General features: G+C 32.4%; 2 protein-coding genes across 12 annotated transcripts; one reads left to right on the top strand and one right to left on the bottom strand.

Annotated features, from left to right (window-relative positions):
- Nucleotides 1-354: 354 nt before the first annotated feature.
- Nucleotides 355-4,580, top strand: Lsd-1 (lipid storage droplet-1). Of its 2 annotated transcripts, XM_070651681.1 has the most exons (6): nucleotides 355-516; nucleotides 832-1,576; nucleotides 1,638-1,770; nucleotides 1,960-2,046; nucleotides 2,352-2,441; nucleotides 3,164-4,580. In XM_070651681.1, the coding sequence occupies exons 1-6, from the start codon at nucleotides 513-515 to the stop codon at nucleotides 3,269-3,271; spliced, it is 1,167 nt and encodes a 388-aa protein (XP_070507782.1). In that variant the 5' UTR covers nucleotides 355-512; the 3' UTR covers nucleotides 3,272-4,580. The 2 variants fall into 2 exon arrangements, with proteins under 2 accessions (XP_070507782.1, XP_070507783.1); XM_070651682.1 differs by lacking the exon at nucleotides 2,352-2,441.
- ClC-a (chloride channel protein 2) lies at nucleotides 3,328-21,884 on the bottom strand. Of its 10 annotated transcripts, none has more exons than XR_011545287.1 (12): nucleotides 12,463-13,306; nucleotides 11,854-12,046; nucleotides 8,117-8,224; nucleotides 7,592-7,886; nucleotides 7,260-7,519; nucleotides 6,811-7,188; nucleotides 6,554-6,622; nucleotides 6,362-6,496; nucleotides 6,121-6,297; nucleotides 4,906-6,066; nucleotides 4,482-4,841; nucleotides 3,328-3,655 (listed from the first exon to the last, which is right to left on the bottom strand). XR_011545287.1 is itself a non-coding variant. In XM_070651680.1 (12 exons), exons 1-12 carry the CDS (start codon nucleotides 12,609-12,611, stop codon nucleotides 3,650-3,652), a joined length of 3,072 nt encoding a protein of 1,023 aa, XP_070507781.1. In that variant the 5' UTR covers nucleotides 12,612-13,306; the 3' UTR covers nucleotides 3,329-3,649. The 10 variants fall into 10 exon arrangements, 2 of the variants coding, with proteins under 2 accessions (XP_070507781.1, XP_070507780.1); XR_011545291.1 differs by lacking the exons at nucleotides 11,854-12,046; nucleotides 12,463-13,306 and adding exons at nucleotides 20,613-21,324; nucleotides 21,710-21,884 and having other exon boundaries at nucleotides 3,329-3,655; nucleotides 7,592-7,902; XR_011545288.1 differs by lacking the exons at nucleotides 11,854-12,046; nucleotides 12,463-13,306 and adding exons at nucleotides 20,613-21,324; nucleotides 21,710-21,883 and having other exon boundaries at nucleotides 3,329-3,655.
- Between the last annotated feature and the right edge of the window lie 1,273 nt (nucleotides 21,885-23,157).

Below are 23,157 nucleotides of genomic sequence, written 5' to 3'. Positions count from 1 at the left end.
TAAGGAAAGACTGTCTGAGAGTAATCAAAAATCTATAATTAACTTTTTTTATTCATTAATGCTGTCGATAATGCAATTCTGTCAAATAAAAATATTTAAATCAAATAATTCTCTTTTTAAAGTCGACTGGAAGTCTCTTATCATGCTCAGAGAGATATTATTCTCTGTGAGAATTAAGTGAGTAGTCGGTCACGGCATGTTATGAAATGAGTTCAAAGTAGATAACATGTGATATGGATGAGAAATGATACTAAAATGCGTAGTAAGCTCTATAGGAAGTGAATGTCTAATTTAAATAAAATGAGTATTAAGCATAGCAAAATATAATATTAGGAACTGTATGATAATGCATACGATTGAGTAAATAGCAAATATGCACATAGTAAACAGAGTGAGAATCATTGAGAAATATGAAAAATTCTCATATACGGAAATATTGAGCACAGTAAAAAGCTAAACGTCAAGCGATCAGGTTGTTTGTTGTGTCGCAGTAGTCATTGAATAAAATAATAATGGGTAAATAAATAAATAAAATACTAGTGCAATTAAGAGAACATACAAAGGCAGAGGCAACGTTGAATGTAATTTTATATTTATTTAAATCACTAAGCAGCTTATATGCTGTACACCTCTTTTGTAATCAACACAATATTAATTGCGATATTTTCTTTGTCCTTGAAAAAGTAGAAAAAAAACAGTGAATAATCAAAAAAGTTCCAAAGGTCGAAATTCGACGCTGTAAACCTTTTTATATATTTTCGTCGTATGTTTTCTTGTGTCTTGCTTGATAATTAATTAACATATTTAAAGGAAAACATTAATTAATTACAGTGACAATTCATACACATTCGAACATCAGAATGGAATCATTTGATAAATTTACATCGATTCCGATTGTTGAAAGTTCACTTAAAACAGGCTATGTTGTCTATAACCGTTTTAAAAATTCAAATCGATTGATCAACTGGTCATTGAATGTCTCGGAGAATGTGACATTTGCCCTCATTGAAGCTATAAAGCCGGCTTTAAACATTGTAGAAGGTCCATTAAATAAAATTGATAATTTTGGTGTAAAAATACTCGAATCTGTTGAGTCTGTTGTGCCGAATATTAATTTACCGCCACAAATGATTTATTGGAATACAAAAGAATATGTTTCTGATCGTGTCGTAAAGCCTGTCATGAAACGTGCTGATTCATTTGGTGATATTGCTGATCATGCATTGATTTTTGCTGATAAAGCTGTTGATAAATATTTACCGGATGATACTGAGGATGAAACTGATAGTGTTGATGGAAATGGCGTTAAAGTTGGAAGTCATGCAGTCCTTACATACCGAAGAAGTAAACGTCTTACCAAAAAGATCAAGACACGATTGTCTTGCAAAACAGCAGCAGAAATTAGAGCCCTTAAGGATGATGTTCACATTCTGTTCTATGCAATGGAACTGATTGTAAAAGATCCAAAGGAAGCACTTGTCAAATTTAGGGAACTTTATGCTTACCTCAGTCAAAAAGAGCCTGAAAATCAACAACGACCTGAAACTTTAGAGCAATTGTTTGTCCTTCTGTCAAGGTGAGCTGCTGCTTAATTTTGCATTTTCCAAGCTTTATACTTAATTATTGAATAAATTTAGAGAGACGGCTAGGAAAATTGTTCATCTGATTAACTTCACAACCAAGCATTTGAATAAAGTACCTCGAAAAATTAGGCAGTCATTGCAAGAGTTCTTCCATCATGTGCTTTATTGGACGGATTCAATTTTGAAGGTAAAAATCCGTTAAAATAGATTTTTGAATATTTCTTCGTTAAAAAGATCGGTGAAATTTGAATTTAAATTTCAAAAATCAAACTTCTATTTTGAAGTTTAAAAAACCGTTAAAAAAGATTTTTTGAATATTTTTTCGTTAATTTTTGAAAATTTGAATTAAAAATGTCCGTTAAATTTCCTTTTACAGACAATTCAATCGAAACACGCTCAAAGTATCCTCTCTACAATCCACACAAATTATGAGAAAGTTCAGGAACAGACAAACAATGCTTTGGTGTGTATTTCAACAAATTTCATAATCTGTGTTGATCATAATTCTGATAATCATAATGTAACTAACAATACTAACTTTTTCTACTTATTTGAATCTATTAACGAGTTAACATGCACGGGAAGAGTTGTAATTTCGGAAGAAATTTATCGAAATTTTATTATTCCTACTTTTCTCATTGACTGAACTTCTTGCTTTATATCTGTACTTTGTCATTATGGTGGTGGTATCTAGTCATTACTCTAATATCATTGATGCATGATAATAATTAAAAAAATTAAATTTAAAATTGATTGTTTCCTAAACAGTCTCAAGAATCTCAAGTAATTGCATCCCAAGAATGTGATGTTGTGCAGTCGTTACTTTTGTATTTAGTAGAAATATTTGTGAAAAGTTTGGTGAGTAAATTTGATTTGTGACGTCATAGACTAATCTTCGGTGCATTTTTCGAATATTTTAAATCCTTGGAATTTTATAAATACTTAGGTAGTAATTAGGGGTAATGTGTCAGATGGCATGTTTATGTCATTAAGGGGTTGTTCATTTATTATGTGTAGCATGTAACACATGATACGTAAAGTGTATTACGTACCATCTAACACGTAATGTGTAGTACGTAACAAATAATACGCAACATGTACGTAACCTGTGCTAAGTGACATGTAGTACGTATCATGTATTACGTTTCATGTGTTACGAAACACATGTAGCACGTAACACATAATACGCAACATGAAGTACGTTATGTGTTATGTAACACATGCAACACATAATACGTAACATGTCGTACGTGTCATGTGTTAAGTAACCTGTAGGACGTAGAGTGTTTTAAGTAACATGTAGTACGTATCGTGTGTTACGTAACATGTAGAAGGTTTCATGTGTTACGTAACATGTAGTACGTATCATCAAATACGTAACTTGTTTTAAGTAACAAATGGCCTCCTTAGTTAATGACACTTATTAAGCATGCTGAAACAATGTAAAAGATTGATTGGTAACCTGAAAAAAATGCACTTTATTATCTGCGAATGAACTCCGCCTTGCAAATTTTGGGGTCATAAAATTTATCGATAATAATACCTAAAAGTCTAATAAAAATAATAATTTAAATTTACAGGAAAGATTAGCAATATTTTGTTCAGGTCGACTAGATGCCGAGAAGATTCAAATGTCGAATAGAAATCGAATTTATACGCGACCGACTTCTATTAATGGACTATATTGATGATATGACAATGCATTTATTATTTTGAAAAGACATAAATTTTATTTCTTTTTTAAACAAATCACATGATGACTTTTTTTACATATATTATTGTAATGTCTATGACAAATTCTATTTCGTCTTCTACATTCCTCATTTTTTGATAACTTACAACTTACATTCTATTTGATCTTTTATGTTCTAAAAATGTCTTTAAAGATTGTCTTTATCATTAACAAAATAATATGAATGACAAGGAAACAGAACTAGGTTATTAAATAATAAAAAAAATTAAAAACGTCATTTAAAATTGTAATTTTAACTTAATACATAAAAGAATTGATGTAAAATCACATGACTAAAGATGATGCATTCGAGGTTTCATTAAAGTTAATCCATTCAACCCTGCAAATAAAAGAAAAGACTAGATTTAGTGGATGCTTAAATGAGGAGTGACACTTGATAATATTTATAATTATTCTCAATTATTTACGATTAAAAGTTCAAGTACATGCAGGAATTCATACAAATAATCACGTGTAATAAATAATTAAAATATCAATTATTTAGAAAACGTTGTTATTTAAAATTTTGATTTTTTTTTTCTAGAATGTCGTTAAAAATTTTGAAATTTAAAGGTTCGTTAAATATTCAAAAATTTATATAAACCGTTAAAATTTTGAATTTATTCTCAAAATTCGTTAAAATTTCGAATTATTCTTTAAAGTCGTTAAAAATTTTGAATTCATAGGTTTTGTTAAATTTTCAAAATTATAAAATCCGTTGAAATTTTGAATTTTTCTCAAAAATTGTCAAAATTTTGAATTTTTCACAAAAAGCCGGTAAAAATTTGAAACTCGAACAGTATTCGAAATTATAAAATTCCGTTAAAAGTAATCCGAATAAAGCTAATTAAATTACAAAACAATCAACAATTCCCATAATATGGAACTGAATGTCTACATTCAAAGCATTAAGTACATCAATCAACACAATGAGAATAAATATAAATATTATCAACAAAAAAAAAAGCAAAAAAATAATAATTTAATAGACTTTAAGAGAAAGCTGGATCTGAGACATGCTAAAAAGCAGATAGAAGAGATTAAATCAATCGTTATGTTAGTGAATCATGCCTAACTATTTGTTTTCTACATGAAAATATAAACAAGATACTAGAAAGACTTGTTAATTGCATTTCAACAGATAAATTTGATAAATTTTTGTGTACCTACGAGACTTTTAACATCATATTATTGGATATATTCGAATGATTGTAAAGAGATACATAATAAAAAGTTAAAAAGTTTTCATATTTTAGATCATAAAATCATTGTAATCTTAATGTATTTCGAATATTGTCTAGCTCAATATCGGTTGAGCAATTCTCTGAATTTGAGTTTGTCTGGAATAAGGAATCGACAGAGTTGTTAGTATTTTGATTATTTACTTCTTTATCATTCTTCATTAATTCTTTGTTCAGTAAGGGCTCGGCGCATGGCGATATTGGTGTATCAGGAACTTTTACTTCTTGTAGTTGCGGTTTTGGCACAAAATTTCCACTATTTACGTCTTCGATTGCTTTTCGGAGCTAATTAAACAATAAAAAAGTTATTAATACCTAGAATTTGGATGTTACAGCTTAATCTTCATACCTCTTTCAATGCCACAACACCCACAAGCTTTCCTACATTTGTGACATAAGCATGATTAATTCCAATCATCGAGAATAATGAATGGACTTTCAATAGAGACGTTCTCTCTACCAACTGGAAGGGTGATGGATCAATATTGACATTTGCAGCTTCAAGATCAATTGACTTAGCCATCTCTTCCATTTCCCAAAGTTTTTGATCTTCAGCTGACATGTCGCAAACTCTTTCGCGTGGAAGTTGAACTTTCTTTGAAATACCTGTTGTTGATGGAAAGTGGGAAGTTCCATCGATACTGGGAGTTTGAATTGAGTTTTTAGATCCCATTTCAGGATCATTATTTTGGACATCCTGTAATGTCGCTGATTTTCTAAAGATAATATCGAATGCAGAACGTATTCGACTTTCTGCTCCCGTAATAGTTGTGTATGGTGTGGATAATGGACTATGTGGAGATAATGGACTGAAGCCCTTCATCGTGAATGAGTTAGTCTTCTTTAAAATTGATTTCTTTGGTTGTGAACCGAATACTGGAGTAAATTGAGAACTTTCTTTCTTTGCCTGTGGTGTGAGCATTTCATTATTGGCAATTTCGCGTAGCTTAATTATGTCTGGTGCTGGTACAACTTCAAATCTTGACTGTCGTCTTGGTGTTTCTTGTAATTTTCTAATTCTTTCTTGTTCCTCTCTTTCTTCTGCTTCCTTTTTCATTCTTGTTGCCATTTCTAATCTCTTTTCACGTCCAATATGCTTATCAATCATCTTTATGAGGTCATATCTCTGTACCGAACCTAACAATATCATTGTATCTGGATTATCAACTAATGGAAGACTTCTAAGCTGCTTATTTCTTTTCAATATTTCCTTTAACTCTTGATAAGTAATATTCTGCCAAATATATTTAACATCACGAACCATAAAGTCTTCGACTGAGAAATTATACATCGCACTTCCAGATGGCAACAGATCTGGCAGGTATGGCAATTTTTTGATAAGAATAATTGAGTCATACATTGATGGTTGTAGAATTGTTGCAATGGCACATGATATGAGTGTTGCTATCATAACAGGAACTAAATAGGTGATTTGACCAGTCATTTCGAATACAATGACACCGACAGACACGGTATGTGTTACAGCGCCTGCAAATGCAGCTGCTCCGACCTAATAGCACTTGATTAATATGAGTTTTATTTGTAAACATTGAGCTTAACTTACCACAGCATAGCCTCCAGGAATTATATGATTTACTAAGCCTCCATATCTGATTCCTAATGGGAACCAAAGGAACATTCCTTCACCAATAATCCTTCCGAATGCGGCACCAATTTTCAACACAGGAATGAAAATTCCACTTGGTACAGGAATTGTTGAGGTTATAATTGAGAAGAAAAACTGGAAATCAAGATTTACTCAAGTGATTAACATGTTGGATGTGATAATTATACAAATTACTTACTGTGTACAATAAATAACAAATTAAATTACTAAAAACTTCGTTTGTATATGGATTTGTCCAATATCTCACAACAGCTGCCTGTTCGACATTCAAATTTGGTTCCGACCATGTAAAATTAGTGAATAGATTTGAGACCTGTAATTAGACTAGATTTGAGTATGTGCTGTTAATTATAATTTATATTGATCAAACCTGCTCATGTGTACTAAGTTCACCGGCTATGAATCTTCCCAATCCATTTGGATATGAGACAGTTGCAACCTGTTGACAGAAGTAAACAATAAATCAAGTTTACATGAAAACAAGTGTCAAGTGTAATAATATTTGTAGACAACGAAAAATTACAAAAGGTTAATGACCTAATAAGAGCTTTATCTATCAATGTAATTAAGTATACAGCACAGTAAGCTTATAATTCTACTGATAAGATAATAAACAATTAAATTTACCATCAATCCAAGAATTCCAGGATACAAGAATCGATTCTTCTGAAGGAAGCTGTTCATTCGTTTACTTGATCGCATAAACAACACATACTGTCTATGAATCCAAACATAAGCAGCACCTCCAAGTCCACAGACAACACCAATCATGGCAAATGCAATCAATTCTTGTGGATCATATGGAAATTCAATATGAAAGCTTGTTAGGAACAATGCTGTAAGTGTGTCTGACTTTTTAAACCATACAGCAATCAGACGGAAAAATGTTGCACCACATACAGCACCGAAAAATCCACGCCAATAATTTCGCACAGCGAAATATGTTGTGGTGACTTCAATGCTAAATAAAACACCGCCAACAGGACTAGCGAAGCATGCGCCGACCTAGAAATAAATAAATTCATGTCTATCATATGATATATACACAATAGATGATGATGTGCAATCATACTTACACCGACAGCGCATGCAGCCGCAAGCATCTCTGTATTGCGAGACTCATTTTCAAAAATACCTTGAAATGATGTGACTAATTTACTTAATAATTGTGCAACAATACTAGCTATGTGCACGAAAGGACCTTCCTTTCCTAATGGCATACCACTTCCTAGTGTCGCGGTAAGACCAATTATCTTAGCTACTAATGTCTTAAAAGTCAAATATTCTTTGAGCTGTACACCCCTAAGAATTGTTTTCATCTCGGGAATACCCGAACCTGTAATTGATAATTGAGTGTGAGTTGATGGTCTGATGAGTCAGGGGAGTCCCCGGTATGATCAATATTTACCTATCGACTGCGGAGCTAATAGATGTACAAATCCGGCAGAAAATAATATTAAACACACCGGAAGCGTGATCCATGCAAAATATTGAGTTACTGGATTCTCTGCTAAATCTCTATAGAGCCATACTCTTGCATTTGTACACATGGATATACCTTTATCCATACAATATGAAATTATAGCCATACATACACCTAATAGTGCTAAGAATACCCAATCCTCTCCCATTCTAGCAAATGTATTGCGCCAGAACCATTGAAATGCACGGAATATTTTTCCTCTTCTTTTGCCAAGAAGTTCCTGAAAATTTCCAAAACTGTCGATTTTTATCACATTTAATAGGAATCGCGTTATTCTATACCAGGGGTGGACAACCTCTCGCGGTACAGTTTGAATGGTTAGCCTTGACCTTATCCTAATAGGCAAGCACCATGAAAGCATGATCTTTGACTGTTAGGGTTATCCATGGCATTTTCACTAATGTACCGCGTCACACAGGTTGTCCATCACTGCTCTACACTCATCCATACCTTATTTCTCGCTCGATCGTCCTTTTTTCGCTGTTTGTCCAACTGCTTAAGTCTTCTTGCTTCGTCTTTTGCATATTCACTTAAGTCCTTAGTATAGCGACCATACATCTAATTGAGACATAAATAAAGTAATAATTAATTGGGTGTTGAAGATGTAATACATGCAGTCATGCAAATAATTAAATCGGTGTGCCATGCAATCATCATGCTGTATAGCAAGGAAGATTTAGTAAATTTGTAGAAATTTTTGAGACCAAAAATAACAAAAGCTTTTTTGCACAAAAAATAGAAAGAAAATGTCAATGCATCAGAATATATATATATTTTTACCTATGGTACGCTAACTCAAAATATATTGGCATAGTCATTATTGTATTCATGACAGCTGTACTTTCAAAACACAAAAATAATCAAATCAAAAAATAGTTTTTTATGGATCTAAAAATAAACAATAGAATTTTTCTGTTTTTAATAAGGTGTTGTGGATTAATATTGGCAGGAGGGTATCACTGGATATCCACGTGATTGTGTACTGGATAATTATCAAAATCAGGTCACACTGCACCACACAAATGTTCCATTCTTTTACCCAAAATGTTATTTAATCTTTTTTTGCACAATTATGTCACTTCCTGATCATGAGGAACAACAGAAAAAAGTAAGTCAATGTTATGTTTTTCCCGCCACACTGCACTTGACGTCGTTACTACAATTATCACTCAATTAAGAATCTATCAATTAAGAGTCTCTCTCCATATTCAACGGACTTAACTACTAATTGGAGGGAATAAAGTCGTCTGCAGTCAATGCTTTGTGAGAAATGAATGAATTTTTTTATAAAAATTGGCAAAAAAAGATTTGTTTTTTCATTAAAAATAGAACTCAACGATTTTCGTGGTCGTGTTTTTACATTTCAATGCTCATATTAATCCTGAATAATATTTCCCGAGCGATACAAATGAAGAAGGCTTCTTCCAGAGTTGCAAAACAGGGATCGCGACAGGCAAAAACCATAAAAAAACCATACAAATTATTGATAATTTGTATGGTTTTGTCAGAGTGCGGCCGTCTCAAATTCGAGTTTTTCGACATTAGATTGTCGAACAATTCGAACTCAACTTATTTTGAAATAAAAATTTTCGTTACGAAGAAAATTTACTTTTCCGTTTTTTGTAACGGTCAAAAAATATTTGAATATTACGAAAAACATTTTTTTTTTGAAAAATTTTAGCGGTCGCTTTTGAGAAATTATCAGGAATTTGGACGGTTTTCCGCCTGTCATAGCTGCCTGTTTTGCAACTCTGGATTCGTCACGGCCAGCCATTTGTCATTTAACCTCAATATGGAGATGGCTTCCATTTGGTATTGATAAGAGAGGTTTAGCGGCTCCTTCTTCATCTATGTATGCCACTCGGGTTTATATACAGTCATATACGTCAAATAATAATGTATGACACAAAGTTCTCTATATATATATATCATCATATTTTTTCGGTTATAATGTGTTCATTTTCACACTTTCTCATGTGTGATGAAAATTATTAAGTGCTTTTTATCTAATAAACGAATCATGTTCATTATAGTTATAGATGAACAGAACGACGATGAGAGAAAATTGACGTAAAGAAAAATATTATTCTGTTTTTATTTTTCTTCTTTTTCTTCTTGTGCATCTCTCAAGTTCCTCAAACATATGATTGACCACTAAATTGTACACAGTCTGTATACATTTGCAGTGAATGGTTCAAGGTTTGCGATCGTGAAAAAAGAGATTATTTTTACATCGGGAAAACACTTTTAGCAATTTATTCTGAGTGTGAGTTGGTGGATTTGCAGTTTGTCGCTGTATTCGAATACTTTTGCTCTTAGTGACGAATTGTTTTGATTACTATTGAGTCATGGTTGGGCATTTGTGTATAATAAATCGGAAATTTCGTTTATATCGTACTGAAACATGAAAAGCTTGTGTTTAAATAGAGTGTGGAACTTCAAAATATCCAATTTAAAATTTTACAGACGATATCTGTGGTTTTAAGAGTTAAAATTCAATGCAATAAAATTAACGAAAAAGAAGCATTTGAAAACCAACGGAAATTCAAAATTTAAAAAAAAAGTTCAATATTTGAACTTCATCAGTTTTGGCGGGAAATTAAATTCTAAAAGAAGGAATTTTTAAGTGAAAAGTTTATTTTGGATTTTAAGCATCAAACAGAAAGCAATAAAGGCTAAATCTCAAGGAAAATATATCATTAAGGAACAAAATGAAAGTTTGATCAAAAAGAAATGGCTAAATTGGAACTTTTCAAAGCATAAACTAAAGGTAAAAGTATTGCAAAAATAAAAATATTGCTTTTCACTCCTAGACAGGACAAAGTTTACTGCATCAATAGTAAATAAGGAAATCAGACGACAATATTGCATAAGGAAGTATTTATTGGACATAAATAGCGATCGATATAATAAAGTTCGGCTAAGTCACACGAATAGTTATTTTTGAAGATGTACAAAAACAAATTTAAGTGCAGTACGCAGAGCACATCTCATGTTTCTTATCTAGATTTCCTAATTATTATTCAGATAACACGTGTTTTGTTAAACAAATTAAAACACCACATAGTGACTACTGCAAACATTCTCACACAAAATAAAATTTAATTGCTGATGTGGGATAAACGAGTCATTTTATGATAATTAACAGAATACATCCGAATTGCGCTGTCCGAATGATTAAAAAAAATATTGAAACTTTTACGAGTTTTCACTCTCTCTCCGCTTTTTCATTTACAAGCCCAGATTATTTATAGATTTACGTTATATTATTTTTTTTTGTCGCATTGTGAGACAATATACATATTGTGTTTGTAACTATGTCTATTCTCTTTCCTTTCCTTTTTCCTCATATGTCCCAGAGATTCTCTCGTGAATCTTTTCACAGGTGTGTATGTATAGGAAAAAAACAAAATGAATATTTCAAGGGCTCAGTTGTTTGTTAATCATCAACTCACAAAATGTTATTTGGAAAATTTAAGAAAAAACATACGAATTCCGATTTACCGTCCTAAATGCATCGAGTTCAGCCTCAAGAATATTTTGTGTGACAGTTTGTGTAAGTTGATCAATCGAATGTGTACGTCCTAAATTATTCGGAAGTGAATTAGATTTAAACATTTTATTGTGCTTTCGTGTCCGTTCAAGTCTTAATCTATGCATTTCGAGTGAATCCTGTCTTGTTATAAATTCCGGTTCAAATGAATAATCTCGTATATATTCATCCTTAATACCCATTTTTAATTTTATGTGGGAACTTTTATTAAGATTATCAATTATGTGAAAATCACTGGCCTAATTCACTTGCTAAACTGAGGAGGAAAGTATCACAAAAAAAAATTGTCTACCGAAACGTATCAAGGAAATTAAATGAAAAAAAGAGTGTCTTCTTCATATTATAAAAATAGGTACAATGGGAAATAAACTTATTTTTTTGGCTATCATAAAGTATTCTCTCTTTCATCTCATCGGATTAATAAGTTTGCATTCCAACAAGTGGTTACTATACTCAATACATAATGTGATCCTATTAAAAACGTGAGTTTCTTTTCAATAGAAACGTGAATCGTGCATATTTGAATGGAAAAGTTTTATTTTATTTTTAAAGAAGATGAAAAGACAGACATTTCATGCAACTGGGTAGAAAGATTAATAAAGGCTAATAAAAAAATATTTTTTGTGACTCTCACAAGCGTGTTCTTATATCCATCTTCGTCATAACAACTTGAATCATCATCAGAATAATCATCATATTCATATTGATCAGGTTCCGAAAAACTCGCCGGACATGGATAAAATGTTTGTCTATTAACTCGTCGTTCACGACGACGTGGTTGTTGTGCATCCATTGACGTTGTTGACAAACGACGCTCGCGAAATTCTCTTCAAAAAAGTGAAACAACAAATAATAAAAAAAATGTTCATTTTAATGTGAGATAAAATCTGTTTCTGAGAGAAATGAGTTTGAATTTGGAAGAAAGTCAATAACATGACAAACATTTTTTTTACGAATGCACTCATTTTGCTGTACATTTATGAGGATAAATAGTGAATTTTATTTAAATGGATTGATAGAATAAATTGGTCTGAAAATTCATTGATTTATGGCTATAATTTTCTTGTACAGACGGGGTAGTTGAGAATTGGGAGATTGGCGGTTGACCTTTCGATCAAATTAGATAAATTGCAGCTTGAAGTCTCCATTTAAGTGAGTTTTTAACATAATTTGATGAAATTTAAAAAGTTCGTTAAATTTTTTTTAAATTTATTTTTACCGGTCAAAATTTGTCTTAACAAACCTCATAACTCTCTCAAATTCCGCCCATTCCTCATCGATCTCCTGAACATTTTCTTCACCAAACTCGCCAGCATCATGTATGATGCGCTCGAGAAAGTCTCGATTACGTTCCATTTGTCGTCCATCATTTTCTCGACCCCGATCTTTCATTATTTTTAGAGTAATTTTCGACTCTTTTTAACTTTTTTTTTTGTTTCTTCTTAAATTGAAGTCAGTTGGAATTGGTTTAGAAGTAATTTACACTTGAATACTTTTTGTATTTATATTTATTTATATCCTCCGTAATCACACAACTATTTGTTCTGCTTTTACTAAAAAATTATTTTATAAACGAAATAATTTTCTTCTCATAGCGTTCTTGTTTCGTACACGATACACAGGAACTCACTCGTGATAATTTAATCAACATGCGACTTTATCTAAATTCCAATCATATGAAACGCGACACTTTTAGTTCAAACAGTTCAATTTTCTATTGCTTTTTATAAAAGAATTAATCCGACAATGAGAACGAAGGAACAGCTGTTAATTAATATAAGCCCGACAACAACAATCGTCTTGTTCTTATCCATCACGGGGTCTTTTCTATTTATTCCTTTATCAATAAATTGCAATAAAACTAACTACTTTCAACTACTCCGAACACGACGACGATTGCGGGCGAAATGATGAGACGTTCTCGAGACGAGATATGAGAAGGAAAGTGAATGAAACTAATTCTCATAAATTGCTTGATTACTTTGATGAGCACTTTTCAGCCCGAGTGATAGTTCTAAGAAAAATGGCTGTAATGCGTGACTAATCAGAATATTTGTGGGTTGATGATTCTTTTTAGATTTAGTTCCAAAAAATTTCTTTGCTTATATGTAGCTCTTCTAATATGTAACATGTGACGATGATCCATTTGTTAAAATTAATTTAATTATCATCTACTTGCAAATTTTATTTTTCGATCACCTTTTTGTGGATGGACAGACATTTCACAGTCAAATGATTTTTTTGGCAATTTGATACTTTATTAATATTGATTATCATTCATAAATGACTAACTAACATCTCTGGGGGTTGTAGTTTCGGAAAAGTGTGGCATCAAGCCAAATTTAGGTGAAGTTACTCGTTGGTTCTAACCAGAGAGTGATCTCCCAAGTTTTACACAGTGTGTTGTCAACGAATTGCACAATCCTCTTGCATAGAAGATGTCTATTGCTGGCTATCAGTTGCCAATCTACAATCGCACTATCACAAATCTGTTAAACGATTAGAAATCTGGTCCCAGACCGGCGTGATTCTGACTTGATCCCGGATTCGGTTTAAATTTGTCAGGGTCATGACATCTTGATACTGTATTTTGGACAAATACAATCCTATTCCGAAATGACTTCTATTTACATTAGATTTTATTCGTCAATTAGCTTATGCGTAGACTACATCCAGGAACCAAAAACCGTTAATAATTTAAAATCTAAAAGCCAATCTACTATAGCTTTCTTTCTGCATGGTAACTGAAAGTCGAGGGTAGCCAAAGTACAATAGAACAATGGTAAATTTCAAGATAAGCACTAATCTATTTTTCGAAAAGTTTTGTTTATTTATTTAAAGTCTCATATAGCACTTAAAAATTCTTTGAAAGGTGTAACTCATTAGCAAGGTTTTACAATAATTTGATGGTTTTGAAGTCGTGAAGTTGTAAAAAATGGAAAAGATAAGTCGCAAATAAAGAATCCTCTTTATGTGACTTAAAACAATAAAATTTACAATTAAGGGAGCATTCCGAATTTGAGAATACCCACATCTTTTGACTAATCCCTAATCTAAGTGAAAGATAAACAAACAATATTGGTGCAAATCTTACTGGGTGCCAGTTTGGGATTAGTCTGGCTTAACGCGGGCTTCATTCCAGACTATTAGCACTCTGAAATTTTCCGGGTAACTAATCAGGATTTGGGTTAAATTTTGCTCTTTTAAGTCAACATTTACACAAGATCAAATACATTTCCTGTACTTTAGATGAATAGGCTTGCAGTTTTTATTCGAACCCAAGATTTAAGTCACTTAATTCCTGTTCACTTTATCACAAAATAATTCTAGCGTGTCACTCGGGATACGTAATGACAATTTACGATACAAATATACTCGAGAACTGTTATAAGCCTTTTTATATTTGTGAGAGTATATCCAACAAACCTCAACTGTTTGAAGACGTGCATCACTCCATAATTCTGGACACTGATATCTCAGCCTTTGTTTTTTCAATGTATCCATTCGAACCATTTTGGTTTTGGTGAGATTTTTCAATTTAATTATGTTAAAAAAATAGTAAAAATTTCTTAAAAATCACTGAGATTCAACAGATGTATTATCACCGATTACACATGGCACAAGACTGACAATTGAATATTCAATAACTCAATAATTCATATTTAACATCGAATTGTATCAATTTTTATTCGCATCAAGAATTTACCACTCTTGTGATAAATTTTCCGACAAATATGAAGATTCAAACTAGAATGAGATCGGACGGCTGCTACTTCTTTTATAGCCTTTTTTTTTGCTTCGATATCATTAAAAACAAATTTAATTAAATTAAATGAAAACATCTGGGAAGGTTTTCTTAATCAATACGTATGTACTGAGTAGAATATCGTGCAAGTCTTATTAGCATACATACGTGTGACAAATATTCCAACCTTTAAATGTATGGAATTGGATAGAATCTGGTCGACGGTTATCATTGCTAAATATTAGCATTAAAACTTTTTAATTATAATTTTTTCATTGGTTAGATAAATATTGGATATTTCGGCAAGCATCAGCAAAGAACTTTCACGGAACTAGCTATCTGTGCATGACTGAAATTGTCTTAAATCATTAAGTATTGACGTCATCTCTCCAGGAGCGTGTATACACATTTTAAACTAAAATTTTAGAACAATTTCAATTAGGGATGATTTAGGGAACGTCCAAAAATGACGTGATGCTTAAAATATCGCTTTTGGAACTCTTAGACGCTCACCGTGACGTATTGTGACAAAATTATGATCCAAAAGTTGTTTTCCGTAACAAAACTTGCTTTCTCATCATAGCCATGATGTGTCGTTCGTGTTTTAAAGCGGTTAAGATGTTCTCATAACACAAAGTTTACTCAACCATACGTTATTTTGCATACTTTCAACCCCAAGTATTACGTAATTTACGAACAATCCCTTAGCAAAAGATAGGTATAGAAGCCTTTCCATGTCGGGTCAAACTCTTACCCTTGTTTAGAAAAAACTCTTCATTTTTAAGGATCCCCGCTTCCATCCTCTTTTCCCAAAAAATATCAGACTACGTTGTGCCACCTATCTACTTTGTAGGTGACATGCAGGGGTTTCAATCCCGGGATCCCGCATTTATACGGGATTGAGATTTTGTTCCGGGATTGAAATCCCTAGTGACATGCCTTTATTATTTGACTTAAAGGAACAGTTTTGATGAAAATGACTTAAAAGACGAAGAAGTAAAGCTTCTCAAAAAGCTCGATTTGATGAAAATGTCCAGCCAAGAATAATGGCATGTCCATTGTGTGAGTCCTTATCATATCGTCTTGTCATTGATTGAGAGATTAGCCTCTGATGGGAGTCGAACCCATGTACTCAGAAACTAACCTAATTCTGCCTAGCCATTCTGTCATAGAGACCTTAGTAAGGCCGCTTTACATTCGTACTGGCAGATTCGCCTATATATGGCTCGATACCCCAGATTCCATTATGTTAAGACACCACACCAAGTTAAATTGGCATTGATCTCCAAACTCCTTTTGAAACATATGTCTACCATTTGTAGTAACACATACTATGACCATCATACAATGTATAGTGTCAGTTGACTGAATTTCTTCTTACTCATGCTAATAGCCACAATAAATATTAATGATAACAAAATCTCAGTCCACATTTGACTAGAAATGTTATTTCCTAATCGAATCTAATATGTATCATCTGAAAGTACTTGTATAGCTTATGAAGGTTGACACAATTTGTTAAAGGTGAGAGAACATTTACGTAATTGCTTAGTCAAATAAGTCTCGATTGAATTCATATTTAGAGATAACAGTAAAGCAGCTACTTACAAAATATTTAATTGGAAAATTGAATTAATTATGCCTTGATTCCTCGTTGAAACTAGTGCACAGACTGACTATTGACTATAATGTGTATTTAATGAGGCAAGTGCCAAATTTTCTTATCATTCGATCGGTCTGATAAATCAAAGGAATTCTAAAGAACCTGTCAATGTTTGCCGTGATTTCTTTATTTGTGCGATTGATATGGAATTAAGGGAAGTAGCATAGATGATGCTGAATTGAGCGCATTTCTTTTGAAGTTTATTTAGGCATAATTGGTTCTTTTTTAAAGCATTGGTGAGTAACATGTATACACACTAGTTTGCATCCAAAAATTTCTGAAAATGACATAAAGACGAATATTATCAATTCTAGTTCATAGTTTTAGTCTTTACTTCTGTGCTGTCTAAGCAGAATAGAATCTGGGGTATTGAGCCATCTGTAGGCCAATCTGCCAGTACAAGATTATGGTTTCTGACAGGCCGAGTGGTAGAGACAGCATTGCATTTGGTATTGGCAAATCGCAGGCAGAAGCCAGCAATAGCACCAGGTTTAGGCGACATCTGATGGATCACAGTTGATCTGTACGGACATCTAAATAAGTAAGTAAGTGGACGAGTGGTGGGATTTGCAGACCGGGAGTCTTTATCACCCTTTTATGAATATGTGTGGGTTCATTTCCCAAAAGAGACCGACCTCACAATCATTCTATAATTGTGCTGTCGATATAACAAGAATCAGCACGATGCTCACAACATTACAACATCAAATCCAAACTTTTGACATCCTACAATCATAGGACCTCGGCTTAAGTACATCCTATTGCTTAATAATTATGTACATCAAGATCTAAATCAGTTCATTTATTAGACATATCGGCTAAGTGCTGATATAACAACATTGAAAAAACTTGTTCAACTAATATCATATAGGATTTAAAATCACTTAAAAGCCGATACAGATTTTTTTTCAAAAATTAATTTTCCTTGTCAAACCAATTGATTGATTGTATATAGCTTCATAGGGACTTACATTATCAGCTTTGTAAAATAAAAAATTAATAATTAACCCGAACAGCACTGGATGTTTGCTAGGACACCGTAAATACTCTGGATTAAGAAAGTTGCCTTGGTTGGACCATATTGGCTGGTTTGGATCCAATTTTATGATGGAATTCGCCGCATTGTGCCGCTCGGGACAGCAAATTAATTTAACCCCAAATTCTGATTACCAAGCACATTAGACTTTAATTTTTCCCACTTGATTCCATTCTTACGTATCCACTGATAAGATTGCTATGATAATTTTTCTCATTATTTGCTTTTTGACATACGTCAATTTTCGGCAAAGCAACTCAGTTTTTTTAAATTGCATGTCATAAAAGACGATACGTAAGTAAGTGCTGTGATTGTTTTTATTTTCATTACTGTATTTTTTATTTTGATTGCGATAAGCATGTGAACAAGGAACGTGGTGACTCGACAATCAGATGCGTACTTTTGGTACATGTTTGATAGTTTTTATTGGGGCATGTAAAGATAAAGGTATAGAGGATTGTAAAACATTAGGCACAATGTGGTAGTTTTTGATGCTTTTTAAAATTAAGTTAGAGTCTTCAAGCTGTTCAGGCACTAAGGGAATCCTATCTACTTTCAATTTTGTTGTATTGAGACTTAATCAGCAGTATCGAGAGTCTCACTCTTAAAACGAACGGAATCAGTGAACACCTGGTTCGGATTTAGTCTTACTGTCTGAACGAATACCCGAATATACCCGAGCGTCACTAATGCGTCTCTATTCTGTCCCTAAGCTACATTTAAGTCGCATGGCTTTATTCCCGAGCAACATATTGCTGGTCAGGACGATTCCACGTCTTACAGTTAAAAAAGCTACGGAGTGTTGCCCTAGTGAGCACGATGTGCTGTTCAAGATTTAACGAATCTTCTCGGGATTTGAACGAATTTTCCAGGAATTTCAATGAAACTTTTGGAACTTATCTCATCTATGCCACTCGGGATAGCGACCTACTAGCATTTCCCAATCACGTGAATATACTGCAACTGAATTTAAGGAGAATCGAGTATCAAAACAGACATGACTCAGTCAAAATTCATCTTAACATCTGATTTAAGTCTGTCATGTGACATTTGCGTAGAAATTATTTTTCTTTGTGAGAGAAAGGTTCAAAGTACTCATGCAATTACTTTACAGCTGTGTACAATGTGCTATTTATAAGACATGAGTTTTGGCAGTTAGTTTGTCATTTATGCTTAGCACCTAATTTACCTGTCTCTGAAACAGTGGTGTGCAACATTTTTTGTGTTGCGACACATTTTAGTGATAAGCCGCACACGTCAAACGGTTCATGGTATTTTCAAAATTTTATCGCACCACACTAGTGTGACGCGACACACAAGTTGCACAACAGTGCTCTTAAAGATAAAAATCTAAGAATTTGTAAGTTATGTCACTTACTAGAATCACTTCCATAAAGTCATCGACAATGAAAATTGCAAAAAAATTCCATCACTTACTCAAAAGGCAACTTTAAAATCACGTGCAGTGTAATTTTTATGATTTTATTTATTTTCATTTTTCTGTCCGGATTTAACAGGTGAAAACCGGACTAAACAATAACACTATTAAGTTACTAAAAGTAATTCATTTGATGACGTCAAAAACAACAAATTTTTACCTTAATTCAATGGCAATAAAGTCATTAACATCCGAAATAAAAAAACTCGTCAAGCTTTTTTACAAACATCTGAATCATGCTTGAATATCCACTTCCGAAAACAAAAAATTAACAGAACGTTTATTCAAGTGAATCAAGAAAGTCAAGCAATGCTGAATCAATCATCAAGTTGAATGACACGAAATTGAAAAAATTTCTAATCAAGTTAACATTGACAAATTCAGAGGATTTTTCCGCATTAAAGCATTTCATTTATTGTATATTGCATATGTATCTATTTCCACAGAACAGACAGTTTTTTTTCGCTCGACCTTGATTGCTGCTTGCAACAGTTGCATGTTAGCAATAAAATATTTATTTTTCTTTTAATGATATTTTCTAAGCAAGCTTTGTCGAATATGCTATGAGAGTAACTTATGGTGCTATTTTTGGGAATCGACTAAGAACTAGGGGTTCTCGAGACTTCCTGGGTTTGTCGATTAAGAATCACAGGCCTGCATATTCTACATTTTATGGATGAACTTTGTTGCTCGTCCAAAGCTGCAGGCTTATGTTTTTTGTTAGCTGACCTTGAAAAACTAGCTATTTTTAATGTGTTAATGACTTTATGCTTGACATCTCTTGCAAATGACATTGAAATATTTTTAACGGTTTTCAGACATTTGAACAAATTTTTGGAGACTTTCATGTTTGTAAACAAGAAGAAATGAATGAAAATAAAATCACGAAATTTGTTATCAAATCGTTCTTAAATGGAATTAAGAAGGCAGTGAAACTATTTAAACTAGTATTATCTATCTATTTGTGCCACTAGGTCACTCTAAAACTGTCAGTTAAAGTCAAAATTAAGTAAAATAAAATTCTTCCAAAAACAACGTACTAGATTTTTGTAGAAAAAAGTTGTCGTAAAATTCAAAAAAGTTTCTAACGGCTAAAACATCCTGAAACTTTTGACGGCTCCCAAACACTCAATGAAATGACGATAATAATGATATTCGCACATGAAGTTAATTAACATAAAATTTAGAATGATTATTGCCATTATTGACGGAATCGTTGAGTGAGAATAAAAAAATCTAGCATTTGCTTGTGAATAAGAAAGATCATTGACAGCACCAATTATCATATTTCAGGTAGAGGTGCTAATCGATATGATATCAAAGAAAATGGAGTGAGTAACAATAACTCAATCTGAATCACAATAAAATTTTCGCTTATGCTTCATTTGTTTACTAATTTCTCATTTCTGTTCAAATTTGTAACGCGTTCTAGTTTTACAAAACAATTCATGGCTACTTCCTTGAAGCTTAAAAATACTAATCGAATTAAATGAAAACATTGAAATACTCACCAAAGTGTTCTGATAACCCAATCCACTTGTAGCATCGTCATCGTCAGTGGTTGACTTTAGGGATGTCATTGAGACACCCATCTTTTGGATTCGTGGCTTAAGTAAGTCCATTTTTAAATTGAATGGTTCCTTTGACATTTTATTTTGGCACTAATGACTATATAGACACAGAAAAATTGAGTCTTTTTTGATGCTTTCTTGTTACTAGTTCATGTATTCACAAAATCTCGTCTCTTCTTCTATCGTCGTCCCGTACACACATAATTATACTATATTATTATTATTAATAATTATTTGAGTTGTTTACGATGATAAGACCGAGTAGAGATGTAGTATGTAAGTACGGAATAATATTTATTATTTGTTGAATCTTTATAATGCACACATAATAACTAGGCATGAAATATCTTAACGATGACTGGATGTTGTGTATAGTTCTATTTATCACATTAAATGGAGCAATAATGCCTCCTCAATATTGACACTACTTCTTTTTTTCATGAACATCCGATTGCATTGGAAGTAAAATTTTTGTTGTTATTGTTATGCAATTAAAGTCAAGTGCCGCACACTTGATGATAAAAATTATTCTCTATTTCGTCACTTTTCTTTATCAGCAATAAGTCGTGATTTTAATAATTATTACCACATTATCGACAGACTTTACCGGTTGACCTCAATTCCTCAATTGATGAACTTGAAATCGGAATTTCTACAGAAAAAAATGAGAGATTTGGAAGATTTTCTCAATTATTTTTCATGATTTTTCACTGAACAAAAGCCGCACGGTAAGTGGGAATCAGGGTTGCTAAGCTGGGACCTGTCACAGGCAAAAACCGTACAATTTTTTGATAATTTGAATGGTTTTTCTAAGTTTTGTAAGAAAAACCATACAAATTATTAAGCATTTGTACGGTTTCTTACAAAACTTAGAAAAACTATACAAATTATTAAACAATTGTACGGTTTTTGCCTGTGCCAAGCCCAACTCTGGTAGGAATTACACAACAAAATAGAAAATTAAGCGTAAGCGTTGATAATTTTTTAAAATATATTTTTTTGAGACTTAGTTATAGAAAACGCATTAGCGATCTTACAGATTGACTGACGAAAGAAAACTGAACTGAGTAAAAACTTTTTATTTTTTATTTTTATTTTTTGTTCCTGAGTCGTGTTGAGGCTTTGAAAAATAAATAATAATAAAAAAAAAGTAAAAACAGTAACAACACAGAGCACACGATGCCACTCGCGACGATATGAGTAGCAAGACTGTGAAATGAAAATCTGTTGTTAAATATTTGTTCTACAACCAGATATAAAGTTGGCATTTTTTTGTGATATGGAATGATGGAAAAGTGATTTGATTTTTTTGTGGTGGGTGACAGTCCACATGTCTATATGATGTAAAGAGATGACAAGGTTTCATCAAATTTTATCAGGTACAAGACATATTCGTATTTAATTGCCAATAATTATTGTTCTTTCGTGCCTTCTTTTTTTCACTCAATTTTCGCATTATTTAACATCTTCACATGTGCTGTTTTTAGCCGCATTCTTGAAACTTGTAGCTTAATGTTGTACTTTGTTCGGTCGTTCGGCTGGATGCAATATCTCAGTAACCAGGCATCGTTGAGAGCTCTGGTTTTTTGCATTAGCTTAATTAAATTGAGTTATTATGTTGCCGGGCATTTAAAAATTTCAAATCTACCCATAAATAGTATAATTAACAATTTTTTGATTTTGCAACATTGTTTTGACAATGTTTTTGAATGTTTTCACAATGTTTTCTGAACAAAGTTTGAATTTGTCGTTAAATGATTTGAATTATAAAAATCCGTTAAATATTGAAATTCTTTAAATTTCTTTTATATTAACTTGGACCTTACTGGATCTTGTTTATAGTTTGAAGAAGTTACTTGGACTTTACTGGATCTTATTTTTTTAAGGTCAGTTAAGTGACCATGACTTTTCTGGATCTTGTTTTTAGGCCGGAAAAGTGACTTGGAACTTAATGGATCTTATTTTTTAGATCCGATAGTGTGCTAAGACCTTACTGGATCAGGTTTTCAATCACTTATTAATCAATTACTGATTGCTGCAACTAAAATGCGCTTAAATGACTCGATAAGATCGAGTACTTTTGTACTTTTGTTGTTGTTTAATTCTTATTACTTGTTATACAAGCAAAAGTGTCGATTCTCTCCTCTCATCGATGATTTTTCATTCTCCTTCATTCCACATGCGTAACTTAGCAAGCATCTCTCAATTACATTCTCGAATTTCCAATCGGCAAAAAAAAATTGGATATTTAATATGATTTCGAACATTAATCAAACATTCTGTAACCGTGTAATTAAGTTATTAATAACTATAATTATGAGAACTTTTGTGGATTTATTAGAATAAAATTCTACGTCTAAATCCCCACATTATTTAATTTAATTTTAATCAGGAAAATAAATAACTACATCTGTGTGGTTAATTAAGTTTTGATTTTTTATCGTGATTTATTTTTATTTTTATTGCAAATTTTTTATGAGCGATG

This window comes from Chironomus tepperi, unplaced genomic scaffold, assembly GCF_022539635.2.
Source record: "Chironomus tepperi strain 1889 unplaced genomic scaffold, CSIRO-AGI_Ctep_v1 contig_465, whole genome shotgun sequence".
NCBI classification, from domain to species: Eukaryota; Metazoa; Arthropoda; class Insecta; order Diptera; family Chironomidae; genus Chironomus; species Chironomus tepperi.
The sequence above is the reverse complement of the archived record's forward strand: the minus strand, read 5'-3'. Positions and strand labels throughout refer to the sequence as shown.